Raw genomic sequence first — 13,586 nt, forward strand, 5'->3', positions numbered from 1 at the left:
TGTGCAGTGAAACAGAAAGTTACACAAAGAGAAATGTTCGTTGATGGAGAGGTTAAATCATTCCATTGTATCAAGCTCGGGATTCACCTCTCCTAGTTTAAAGAAAAACAAAATTACTTATATGATTCAACCTAAAAGCAATCTTCCAAAATTTGTAGTATATTTTTATGTGAATTAAAGATAAACATTGATCAATTCCAGGTCGGCTGCAACAAGGTTTATACCAGCACCTCAGATGTGATGACCCACGAAAACTTCCACAAGAAGAACACGCAGCTGATTAATGATGGATTCCAGCGCTTCCGAGCCACTGAGGACTGCGGCACCGTGGAATGCCAATTTTACGGGCAGAAAACCACACACTTTCACTGCAGGTAATTTTGCCCTAACGGCAAAGGGCTGGGGAACAGCAGTAATCAGTAAAGAAGTATCACATAAAGGACTGTAAGACAGCAAAAGGTTTGCTTTGGTGCTTCTTGCACCAGACAAGATTCATTGTAACAGGTCCCTGGTCGTTGAGAGCCAAGCATTCGAAAATAATGTCCTTAAAGTTGAGAGTAATTTAGGTGTCCTCATTGTGTTCGTTAGAACATCATTATGGAAGGAGACAAATTGTCTATAGACAGGTTGATGGTCATAATGTTACAGTTAAGAATGTTTTTGTATCTCTCTAAAATTTGCAGGCGACCAGGCTGCAGTTTCACATTTAAGAATAAGTGTGACATAGAGAAGCACAAGAGCTATCACGTAAAGGACGATGCTTACGCCAAGGATGGCTTTAAGAAGTTCTATAAATATGAAGAATGCAAGTATGAGGGCTGTGTGTATAGCAAGGCTACTAACCACTTCCACTGTATCCGCACCGGCTGCGGCTTTACCTTCACCTCTACCAGCCAGATGACCTCACACAAACGTAAACACGAAAGGCGCCACATTCGTAGCTCTGGAGTCCTCGGCCTGCCGTCTTCCTTAATGGGAGGCAAGGACAATGACATGGAAGAGTCCAGCAACGATGATCTCATTGACTTTTCTGCTTTGAGTAGTAAGAACTCTAGTTTGAGTGCCTCCCCCACCAGTCAGCAGTCTTCCGTATCCCTGGTCCCTACTATTTCTGAGGCATCTTCTCCACAGGCGCACAAAGCCACCAGCACCATTCCACCCACTACAAAGATCTCCAACATCCTGACCCAAGCACTGCCCAGTAGCATGCCCTTGGCTCTGGCATTATCTAGTTCTACACAACCTGGAACTGGGACATTCTTTCCAATCATAAGTAGTCGTGGTGGTTCCTCTCTTCCCATCAACTCTGCAAACATAATGCCCATAGCTGCCCCTGACTCCTCTCCGCAGTCTGCTTCAGGCGCCAATGATCAAAATAGCACTTTGCCAGCCTCTACTTCTATTATGGAAAGGATGTCAGCTAGTAAAGGTTTAATCTCTCCAATGATGGCAAGGTTGGCAGCGGCAGCCATCAAGCAGTCTCCATCTCCTGAATCAGGTGAGAGTGGTTTGGGATAAATATCAACTCATCGCGCCTTTATATTGTTTAAACAGATTATGCCAGTGAAATCTGTTGCATTTTTTTTTTTTTAATGTTTCATGTCACCGTAGGTATAGGACAACCAATGGCTCGTGTTAGTGTAGGACCGTTCAAAACAGAACCTGCAGACTCAGAAGGGACATTGCCCCAAAACAGCTCTCAGGAGCACAGCCTGGACCTGAGCTTGAACAGGTGAGCAGTGATCACCGACATGTTGCAGCTACTTGGGAGCAAACAAACAGCATCGCAGTATGTCCGAGCTTTGAGTTGTAACTAATGAAGGCTAGTAAGGTAGCTTCACCCACTCCCAAAACTACTTTGCACCTGGTGAAAGGGATTGTGAGGTTACGAAGGATGTCTCCAAATCTGTATCTCTCTATTCTGTCTAGTGTAGGTGGAGACAGATACCGGTTGGTTGGCCGGCTGGATGGATAGAGGAAGATATATTGTAAGACAGTAGGTTAGAGAGATTAGAGGAAACCCAGATTGTTTTCCCAGGAGGACTTAAGTATGTGCTTTTAATTTCCAGTTCTGAATCCAATGGACAAGACACAAACCCCGACCCATCACTCCTTCCTGCTACTCTGAACAAGGTGAGGCTCATGTAAGATATTGTGTGGTGAGGGTACAATGGTCACACAGTATGATTGCAGACCCTTTAGTAATTTAATATCATTTCAAGTAAGTAAAATCTGTCAGTAATGAATATTCCTACATGAATGCTTCAAGAACAGAGGCAGTCACCAAGGGAGCAGTGATTCTGCTGTAAAGGGGGGCAGAGATATTGCACTGAGTGTGGCAGTGAAAATGTTGGCTGCACCAAGATGAGTGTTCTTCGTAAAGTGGTAGGTGGGCAGTCAAACTGCGGCCCACGTGATGGCTAATGACATTGTCCATGTCTTGTCTCCAACACATGACATGCATTTACACTATTAATATACATCAAATTCAAAGAGGGCATAAACACTCAACAACTTTTATGATCTACAGACCCAGCACTCCAATTCCCATCCAGGGAACCTCCTCAGCCTAAAAACAGACCCAGACAGCAGTGACTCCGGAGCTGGAGAGTCCACACATTACCTAGGAAAGGTAATGAAGGCGCTCGCTCAGGAAAAGCAGACGGAGCCCTGGAGAACCTATCTGCGCAGGTACTGGGAGACAAATCATTCTCTTACCCACTCTGCTGGCAATCTGTACATTGCATTCACTACTTCTTTTGTGTATAAAAGTTCTTCCTTGCATGTCTTTGAGCCTTACTCTTGCTGTGGGAAAGGCATACTACAGTGAAGTGTTTTGCAAGTTATATTGCTTTCTGTTAATATATATTCCGTGTAAATTACATGTGTAAGAAGGCGTGCTGGTTTATGTACGGTGCGGAGTGACACAGTATCATGTGTTGCTAGGTTTGGCCCGGCAGATGTGTGTGATGCGCAGTGTGATTTCCTGCACAAATTGCATTTTCACTGCATAGTGGAAGAATGTGGAGCCCTCTTCAGCACCATGGATGGTGCAATCAAGCACGCCAAGTAAGTGGTAAATAGATAGACAAGCTCTCTGGAACTCGGCCGCTTGTTTCTCAGCCTCTCTGAAACTCGGCCACTTGTTTCTCAGCCTCTCTAATAATGCTGATTCTTTATGCTCCCCACCCCTGCCATTTTTTTCATAGGTTTACTTGTATAATTGCAGCTTCCACTTCAGGACTGATGTGGGTACTCCGAAGGGCAGCTCTGATGTTCATTTTGCGGGTGACATGAAAATCTCTTCAGAGGCTTCACCCCCGTTTCCCTCTGCTGTGGCACTTGGCTGCGAGGTTACTGCTCCCTGCTCCGCTGCTGTTCCTTCTACTCCGACATTGCTGGCATGGAAACAGCTGGCATCCTCCATCCCTCAGATCCCTCAAGTACCCACCTCAGTGCCCAGTCTGGCATCCTCACCCATTGCAACAACATCACTGGAGAACGCAAAGCCTCAAGTGAAACCAGGATTCCTGCAGTTCCAGGAGAAGTGAGTGCGTGAGTCCAAAGACTTGCTTAGTGATGGCATTTAATGGTTTCCTTCCATATCCTGCTACTTCAAACTCCTCTTACACATCCATAATCTCATTCTTCCTTCCCGCATCTGTGACTAACCTGTGGCATGGCAGGAAATGGGCCTAGGGTGCCACTTTTATGCCCGTCATGTTAGAAATCTATTTTCATACTTGGTATGAAGTGTTTTGTGTGCTCCACTTGTAGTTTTTACCCAGTATGTTCTAGCAAAGTGGAGCCAATCTGACGTGGGCCAGTGGTATGATCTTTGCATCGTCATTGGATGCAGTAACATTTTCCTTGTGTGGTTTGTCTTTCCAGTGACCCTTGCTTGGCAACAGACTGCAAATATGCAAACAAGTTTCACTTCCACTGTCTTTTTGGAAACTGCAAGTATGTGTGTAAAACGTCAGGTAAAGCAGAGTCCCACTGTCTGGACCACATCAACCCCAACAACAGCTTGGTGAACGTGCGAGACCAGTTTGCTTACTACTCTCTCCAGTGCCTATGTCCCAACCAAGTGAGTGGCACTATCTGTCTGGCAGGGGATCAAACAGGAGCCTATAAATACTAAGCATCAATAAGCATTGAAGTGACATTGGATGTGTGAGTGGTACATTATATATGGACAAAAGTATTAGGACACCTGACCATTACATGACATCTCATTCTAACTACATAGACATTACCCGCCTATGCCTCGGATGTTCAATCCGCCTTTAGGGCTCACTAGGCCTCTAACTCGGAATTCCGTCACAAGAACTGTCAGGGCTGAGCACTGGCTTCTGCAGGAGCAAGTGAGTACTTACTAGAAGCCCAATATGTCTCTTAGAACTCCGATATATATCACCACAAGATTCTTAAGTGTTTCTGCGCTAATATTTGCCCATTCATCCAGCAGAGCATTTGTGAGGTCAGGCACTGATGTTGGATGAGAAGGACTAGCTCGCTATTGCTGAGGTCAGTGCTCTCTGTGGACCAGTTAAATGATTCCATACCAAACTCATCCAACCATGTCTTTATGGTCCTTGCTTTGTACACTTGGGCAAAGTCATGCTGGAATAGAAAATGGCCTTCCCCAAAGTGTTCCCACAAAATTTGAATTATAGCATTGTCAAAAATGTCTTTGGACAAAGATTTCCCTTCATTGTAAGTATGTAGTTTAGTTCAAAACCTGAAAAACAGCCCTATACCATTAGCCCTCCACCACCAAACTTTACAGTTGGCACAATGTAGTCAGGCAAGTAACATTCTTCTAGTATCTGCCAAACCCAGAGGCGCAATTCGTCACTCCACAGAACACGTTTCTACTGCTACCGAGTCCAGAGGCGGCGTGATTTACACCTGTCGATAAAACACTTGGCATTGTACTTGGTGATACGAGGCTTACATGAAGCTGCCTAGCCATGGAAACACATTCCATGAAGCTCCCACCGCACAGTGTTTGTGCTGGTAATGGATGTTTGGAACTCTGACGGTATGGATTCAGCAGAGCACCGGCAACTTTTATGCCTCGTGCACCTCAGCATTCGGTGACCGCGCTCTGTGAGTTTACGTGGTCTTCAGCTTTGTGGCGGCTGTTCCTGAATATCTAGCAAGGATGACATTTTAGAAACTGACTTATGGCAAGGTGGCATCCTATCACAGTACCACACTGGAATTCACTGAGCTCTTCAAAACGACCCATTTGTTCCACAAATATTTGTAAATGCAGTCCACATGGCTAGGGGGTTGGTTTTATACACCTTAATTCAATAATGAAGAGATGTGTCCCAATACTTTTGTCCATATAGTATAATAGGAACTACTCGTTCAGTGAGGGCAATAACTCTGTAGCTGCCATGGTAGGAGTGGTGACTAGTGTTATATGTGGCTGATTTATAGTGCACGGGTGTGGGTACTATATAAACATATAATTAGTATTTTAATGAGGTTTACAGATGAAATGTGCTTCTGTTTGTTACTGAATCCCATGTTGACTATTTCCCCAGCACTGCGAATTCCGGATGCGAGGGCACTACCACTGTTTGCGTCCAGGCTGTTACTTTGTCACCAATATCACCACTAAACTGCCGTGGCATATAAAGAAGCACGAAAAGGCTGAACGGCGAGCAGCAAATGGATTCAAGTACTTCACCAAACGCGAGGAATGTGGGAGATTAGGTCAGTACCTCCATGAATTAGAAGATGCTGTATTTTTTATGCATTCCACCTTCCCATCCTCTCTACGTTTTATTATTTCCTGTGCAGACTGCTCTAATATTTAGTTGCAATACAGGTGGCATAATTAGGAATAAATAAATGATGTAAAGATCTACTATTGTGTGTAAATCCTAGCATTGTAATAACGAAAGAAGAATGTAGCAATATCTGGAATTTCTACTATGGAATGAAAGGCTGGTCCAAGTATTCAAAAACCAAAACTACTTGCAGAAATGCAAAATTACACACAGAGTGTGCAAAAAGTGATTTTACAAAAAATAAATAAAAAAAACAGAGCAGGCACTTTCTTCATATGTAAAAATGGATTTTAATTATCACATTTGAAGTGGCTCTTTGAAAGAGCCACATGCAGTGTAAAACTTTTCTAAACACAATCATTTGCAGAAAGCAGTAGATTTTATATTAAGAAATAAAAAAAAAAAGCTAGAATGCTGAAGTGTCTGCCTGGGTACAACTGGATATTTTTATAGAAATAAAATACCAAGGGATACCTTAACTCCCTCATAGTCAGGCAGAATTACAACATGTTCGATCACTCTGGAAGGAGAGACATTTAAGTAATCACTGTTTCTGGTGGCGGTGGAGAAGGGGTTAACTTATAAAAGAGAGAGACTGCGTTCTATTCTTTCAATAATCGGGTGATTTAGTTTCAGCCTTTGAACAAGAGGCCCCACATCTAAATTTCTTGAATCAGTGAAGCGTTTGCAAACAAACGCTGCGCAGGACCTCACCCTGTTCCTTCATAAAGAATTCATGTCCCCAGTTAGAAGTGGCTGCAGTTACCACGGTGATCGGTGTAAACAGACACGACTCTCTCCTTACAGATGTCAGTAATTGCCGTCACTGTTATTTGCTCACCTTTTTTAGTTACAGGTGCCGGGCCAGCGAGTAAAGCCAGACCGCAGCGTCATGGAGACTGCGAATTCTCACCTGCAGCCTCTTCACCTGCTGGTTTTGGTTTCCAAAGCAGAACACGGGCAGGCAGACACAATATGTGAAGAAAATTAGCTTTTAGAAGAATAATAATCATTACAAAAAAAAAGTCAATACAGCTGCGTGTTAACAGTAAATCATATCGGCTTTTTCTTGCTAATCAAAACAGATTCAGACGATGTGATGCCCGGTTTCTACTACAATGAACAAACTGCATAGAGGGGAAAAAATTAAAATGCGCATTAAAAAAAAAAAATAGTCAAAGATTTAGGGGGTTATTCACAAAACTGTGACTTGTTAAACAATTGGATCAGCACTGTTCACCTTACAGTGATTAAACCCATAGATTGAATGTCTGTTATTTCCTGGGTTATATATTTTCAGTAAGTAAAAGCAAATGTTATGCTATAGGGAGGTGTGCTATGAATTGCATCTGCCCTTAGTTACAATAGTTCCTTTAAAGTGACTTGGTGAGGAAGAAGACTGTGGCCCCCTGTAAAAGCAATGCTCGGATTGCCCTCAGGTACTGGCAGAATGCACGTAGTACACGCGTGTCTGGGTGGAGAGGATTTAGGTTTTTCTTTTCTGTTTTCCCTCTTCAGGGTGTAAATACAATCAGGTGAATAGCCACTTCCACTGCATCCGTGATGGCTGTCAATTTTCCTTCCTGTTAAAGCATCAGATGACCTCACATGCCCGCAAGCACATGAGGAGGATGCTGGGGAAGAACTTTGATCGGGTCCCTCGCCAGGTAATTAGACTCCAGTTCTTGTCTAAGGAGCCATTGTATGAGGACGTTTGCATCCGCCAAATGGAGTGGCTGCTTGAGTCTCGGGAATTCATCCACACTTTGTTTACCTTCCCAATGGGTGCAGATTGTATGGTACATGGAGTTCCAGGCTGTAGAATGCTTTAATAGAAGTATGATAGGATATCGCATAGGCCCACTACCCCCATGTGCAGCACAGGCCTGGAGTATGGGACCGTTTAGCGCATGTCCTTTGGGGTCTCACCATATATTTAGCTCAGGTTTCCAGCTGTTGGTCCTTATAAGGTTTAAGCTAGCCCTCTGTACACGTGAAGCAAAAGAGATAGAAGTTATAATATTAAAAGAAATGGATCATTCTAAGAACCCGGAGACACTTGTCCCAGTTTAGTCTACTGCTTGAACAGTCCTGACTTTCCGCCATTTCCTTTGTCTCTGCAGATTCTTCCTCACACTCCAAGGAGCGACAACCTCTCACAGTTGAGTAGCACAGCAGCTAGCCCGTCCTCTACCGAGAACCTCTCTTCCTTCCAGACCACCCCACAAAACATGATGGACACAGAGACAGATGAATATATGGATTACACGGCTGGTGGAAGCCCTGGTGGAATGTCATCCGAGTCCTCCAACCTAGACCGCAGCTGCTCCAGTACGCCAGTGGGAAATGACAGCACTGATGCAGGTAAACAGAGTGACCCTTTCAACATCCCAAACAAGAACAGAAAGGACTGTAAAATATCCATGGCCTTCTTAATTAGAGGATTATAGCTGGAGCCCATGCTATATTATGTCACACATCACTTTTGTCATCAAAGTACAGCTATGACTTCCAAGCCATCATTAGCCTTTTCGTGTCCCAGTCCGTGGACCCCTTATTGATGGGGCAATGAAGCCACTTGCATGTTACTTCTCATGCCTATGGTCTGGTGACGGGAGCTTGGGCTTCCCTTTTCTGCTCCGTCTCTATGATTTTCTACGTTTCATTTCATCTCATGGTTTTCTTTCTCCAGCTTCTCATTTTGGTTCATTTTGTTTTCTTTCTTTTTTTTCCTCTCTCTCTCTCTCTGTCCGTTTTTCCGGCTTTCTCTCCACACTCTCCAGGCTGCCAGGTCCCTTCTGCTTCTGGCGATGCTCTGACCCACAATGCACCACCAGCACCACCTGCAGCAGTGGCTGCCTTTCCTCCAGCCTTAGTCACTTCTCCCCTGTCTTCCCTCCCGTACCTGCTCTCTCCATCCTGTGTCTCATACTCCCTGATCACTGCCAGCCTTGGGGTCAGCCGGGGCATTGTGGTGCCAACCAGCAGCGCTCCAGCTTTCACACCAGTAATAGCCACTCCAGCTCCAGCCAAAACTGATGTCCCTCTAGTACAGGATGCTGCAGGTACCTTTTGGTTTCTTACGTCCCATGCATCCATTGGGGGGTTGGGAGGGAGGTTTAAAATATGTTTATGCAATAACGGTGAAGGAGCCTCTATTACACAGGCAAAACGTATTTCCAGTATGAAATTATGAATGTATTCATTCAAGCACCATGACTACTACAATCCGCTGTACTGGTTATGGTGTCAGTCAATGGTAAGATATCAAACCGTTTTAGTACCCTGGGCCCTCGTGTAGTATTTGCTCGTCTCCAGTAGGAGAAGCTGGAGATCTCTGTAGCGTATAGACTGGTTGATGTTGGACCACGCTCATTGGGTGGGAATGCTCAGCCGACACTCTCAGCCAATGGTGCACGGTTCTACTTTCTTTTATGGAGCAATCCACCTACTCGTGCTGGTGAAGACCACGAGCAGTCCTGCAGGGCCCAGGTAAGCTGTCAAGCCTTGCTAAAACAGAACACTATTGGCACTGCTTAACCCCTTAAGGACCAAACTTCTGGAATAAAAGGGAATCATGACATGTCACACATGTCATGTGTCCTTAAGGGGTTAAGGTGCTTGGAATGTTCCTGTAAGTTTTGTTTTCCAACATTGAACCTGCCATTCATTTAGAGACTGCAAGAATGTACAGAGCCCTTGGTACCAGAAGGACTTTCCGTGTGGGAGTAAAGTCTGTACTGATCAGACTGGGGGGGTGGGGGGGGAGTTCTTAAGGGGTTAAATGGCTCTCTGCCTCATGTAAGATTCCCATACCTGGCAGGTTTGCAAGCTCCAAAAGGTTGTATTTTAGAGGATATCGTAGTAGTTTATTTAGCTGCTGATATACTCTGTATTAGCTGCAAATATCTGGGTATTAAGTATGCAGTAATGCAAGGAATTACATACATACAGTCAACGTTCTTATATTTTAAACTACTTGGGTCTAAATATGTATTTTTTTACCATTTAAACAAATTCTGTAATATTGAAATGGGTGCAGATTGTATGGTACATGGAGTTCCAGGCAGTAGAATGCTTTAATAGAACCCCCATGTGCAGCAGAGGCCTGGAGTATGGGACCGTTTAGCGCATGTCCTTTGGGGTCTCACCATATATTTAACAGGTTGTTCCTGTGTAACCGAACATAACTCCAAGATAAACCCGTTCAGGTTTCCAGCTGTTGGTCCTTATAAGGTTTAAGCTAGCTCTCTGTACACGGAAAGCAAAAGCGATAGAAGTTATAATATTAAAAGAAATGGATCATTCTAAGAACCCTGAGACACTTGTCCCAGTTTAAACGTTTGGGGTTCCACAGATACTATGCTTTTTAGTTTTTTAGTCTAGTGCTTGAAGCAGGATGTGAGGTGAATATGAAGACCATTCCTGTGACCATTTTTTTTTTTAAGTATAGGTTTCTTTCATTTTAATTTTTGTGTTGGATATGTTGGGAGACAGTATCCCAATATAGTTCGCTGTGTCCTTTTCCTCACAGTGCCCGCTCTTCTTCTTACAGGAAACACCATCACTATGCCGACAGCTTCTGGGGCTAAAAAGCGGTTTTGGATCATCGAGGACATGTCTCCTTTTGGCAAACGACGTAAAACACCCTCCTCTCGCAAAATGCTGGATGAAGGGATGATGCTAGAGGGATTCAGGCGTTATGACCTGTATGAAGATTGCAAGGACTCTGCATGTCAGTTCTCTCTAAAGGTCACACACTACCACTGCACTCGAGAGAACTGTGGCTACAAGTTTTGTGGTCGTACCCACATGTACAAGCATGCCCAACACCATGACCGTGTGGACAACTTAGTTCTTGATGACTTTAAACGATTTAAGTCATCCCTTAGCTGCAACTTCCCTGACTGCCAGTTCTCGGGAAATAGCACACACTTTCACTGCTTGCGTTGTGGCTTCCGCTGCACAGACAGTACCAAAGTAACAGCTCACCGCAAGCATCACGGAAAGCAAGATGTCATCAGTGCTGCTGGTTTCTGTCAGTTTAGCTCCAGCGCAGATTGTGATGTGCCCGAATGCAAATACAAGTTGAAGTGCTCCCACTTCCATTGCACTTATCCCAGCTGCAAGCACACTGTGGTGGGAATGTCTCAAATGGACTCGCACAAGCGCAAGCACGAGAAGCAAGAGAGAGGAGAGCTCCCATCTGTTTCTCCTGGTCCTGATGGGATCACTCAAGCAGGTGCCGAGTATGACATCCAAAACCCATCTGTGAATTTGGACAGCTCCCTAAATCTGAGCACAGACACCCATAACTCTCTCCTTTTCCTGCAGAACGCTGTTGGGGTAGGTCTTAATGACTCGCTGGACCTTAGCAAGAAGCCACATGATGGGTCTGTGTCTGGCACCAGGAAAGAACTGCAAGACAGTCTTGCGGCCAACTCCGGAGATGCAGATGATGACTTGTCTCAGGATGAGGATGATGATGATGATGACGACGATGATGAAGATGAAGAAATGAATGAAGACGAGGAGGAAGATCTGGACACAGATTCAGATGATTCCTTACCTGATGATGAATGCTTAACAAGCAAAGGAATCGAGCCAAGTGCTGAGGGTCCCACAAACCACTGTGACACTCCCCAAGCCCCACTCAACCTCCAGATATCCCCCTAAATAAAGACTTTGAATGTTTTATATCCCACGCACAGAGGGTCCTGCGCTCTACACCCACATGAATTAAAAAAAGAACAAGTGAAGGAATATTAAACTAAAACAGAAAAAAAAGTTGTGTCTTCTGCAAAGATGGACTAATAAATAGACAGTACCGGGGGTACGTGTGGTGGCCAGCCCGCTTCATTAGGAAATCATTCATTCTGGTGCTTGAGAGCAGTGGGACAGCGCAGATCTGTGCATGAATCCTCAAGACATGAAGACCTTCTGCTCTTTCCCACTTAAGAGCATCAGAAGAGCACTATCAAGGGTGGGAGGGAGAGAAGAAAGGGGTACTTGTTGCTTCTCCTCTAGCTTCACATCGTTGGAAAAGATCCATGTATGGCTGTTGGGAAGGAGGAGGCCAAATGGGCTGGGTTTTGGGGTATTTATTGACTAGCATTGTCGGGTGCCCTGCGACAAGGATATCTGTCCTGTTCTTCCAGTTTGTCTCTGGGTTGTTCCCGGGAAGCTAATGTTTTATTTTATAAATATTTATATAGAAAGCTTTCCTCTGCACCAATTGCTCCAGTTTATTTATTTATTTGGTATTTGTTCTTGGCATATTAAATTGGGACTTGGCTTATGTGAGTGGCCACCAGAATCTCACATAGTGAGGTTCCTTTGTACCCTATAGGACATGCTGTTGCTGCTTATTAAGACATTGGTGAAATGTAGTAAGGGTAGATTTGTGTCATAGAAGGTATGCGGAATGAAAAGACCCATCATCTGGTTGCCTCCCACTGCTGTATCACCTTCAGATCAAGGTCCACGTTAGAGACGGTTATTACTCAGGGGTCTCCGCGGCTGCAGTCCCTCGTAAAATAATTTTCACTGTCCAGCCCAGCTTTACCAACCTCCTTGACTTTAGGCTAAAAAAAAGCATGAAGGGTCCGGAAAAGAAAGGCACGTACCCCAAAGTAGGGGCTGGAGAATGGGTATTGCACCTCACGCCACTGAGTATAGCACAGTAAAAGCCTCTCTCAGGTAGACAAATATTCAGTAAAAATACTGCTTTTATGAGCCTGTTGGGAAGGTTTAATTGTTACAGCCCCTCAGATGTCAAAGCTTTGCGAAACGCGTTGTCCGCAGCTTTGCCATTGCAAGGGCTTTTAAAAAGCCATTTTTGTTTATTTTGGTTGGCATAAATAGAAAGAAATGTTTCCTTACATAAAGCCATCACTGATAGAATAACAAAACTCTTTAAAATAAACTAACATTTTCAAAATAAAGCAAAATGTAGTCACAGGCGAAGTTAGGGGAGTAGGTTATAGTGTCTTTCAACCCATAAGTGAGGTGTTGACTCATTACCAGAAATACTGACAACACTAGAAGATAAATCTCCGCTAATCCTACAAACCCACACTAACTAGACAGGGTCACAGACCGAATCAGCTGTATTTATTACCCTGAACAAAGCAAACGGCAAGTAAGGGTTAAAGAGGAAGAAGCCTCAAGTGTTTGCAATTAATGGTGTCAGAGAGAAATTCATTCTGATTAAACAAAAAAAAGTTGTACAGTATTTTTTTCTGTAAAGGTTATATATATATATATATAGAACAAAAAAAAGCAAAAATATAAAAAAAAAAAAAAAAAAAATCAAAGTAAGCTTGCAAACGGTGACCGTGATTATCTGAGTATAACGGGATATAAGACGCGGCGCCAAATCCCTCCCTTTCGGTTTTTAGCTTCTGATTTCCTGGAGTCCCGATGTTTGACTTCACTTTAGCACTGAAACGCGTGATTCCGACTTTTAACTTGAATTTTCTAGAAAAACAAATAACGTAAAGTTCAGATAATAACAGAGGATTGTAATCTTCAGATTGTTGATATAAGTTTGTAGTTATATATTTAATTTTTTTTTTTTTTTGGTTTGTTTTCCTCCTTTCCCTAAATCGGTTACATGTGTGCTTCTTTTTTCAACATTAGAGATTTTCTTCCCCCCTCCCCCTCCCATTTTTATCATCTATTAGATAAGTGAGGGCAATGCAGCCTCCTCAAACCTTATAGCAGCTGGAGAGGCAAACCCGATGTTTTTTATTATATAGTCAGTGACGGGTAAGC

The 13,586-nt window shown here is 43.8% G+C and overlaps 1 protein-coding gene across 5 annotated transcripts in view; it reads left to right on the plus strand.

Annotated features, from left to right (window-relative positions):
• CASZ1 (castor zinc finger 1) overlaps positions 1 to 13,073 on the plus strand; it is a 265,091-nt gene extending 252,018 nt beyond the window's left edge. For 4 of the 5 annotated variants that reach the window (XM_063436193.1, XM_063436195.1, XM_063436191.1 and 1 more), the window contains 13 exons: positions 202 to 374; positions 684 to 1,498; positions 1,612 to 1,732; positions 2,070 to 2,133; positions 2,531 to 2,691; positions 2,947 to 3,069; positions 3,230 to 3,547; positions 3,892 to 4,090; positions 5,562 to 5,733; positions 7,329 to 7,477; positions 7,934 to 8,174; positions 8,594 to 8,875; positions 10,366 to 13,073. In XM_063436193.1, coding sequence (XP_063292263.1) covers positions 202 to 374; positions 684 to 1,498; positions 1,612 to 1,732; positions 2,070 to 2,133; positions 2,531 to 2,691; positions 2,947 to 3,069; positions 3,230 to 3,547; positions 3,892 to 4,090; positions 5,562 to 5,733; positions 7,329 to 7,477; positions 7,934 to 8,174; positions 8,594 to 8,875; positions 10,366 to 11,486 — 3,939 coding nt within the window. In that variant the 3' untranslated portion in view covers positions 11,487 to 13,073. The remainder of the gene's footprint in view (positions 1 to 201; positions 375 to 683; positions 1,499 to 1,611; positions 1,733 to 2,069; positions 2,134 to 2,530; positions 2,692 to 2,946; positions 3,070 to 3,229; positions 3,548 to 3,891; positions 4,091 to 5,561; positions 5,734 to 7,328; positions 7,478 to 7,933; positions 8,175 to 8,593; positions 8,876 to 10,365) is intronic. The other variant, XM_063436194.1, reaches the window with a different exon arrangement.
• The last annotated feature ends 513 nt before the right edge of the window (positions 13,074 to 13,586 follow it).

The sequence above is a fragment of the Pelobates fuscus genome, chromosome 11 (assembly GCF_036172605.1).
Source record: "Pelobates fuscus isolate aPelFus1 chromosome 11, aPelFus1.pri, whole genome shotgun sequence".
Taxonomy (NCBI): Eukaryota; Metazoa; Chordata; class Amphibia; order Anura; family Pelobatidae; genus Pelobates; species Pelobates fuscus.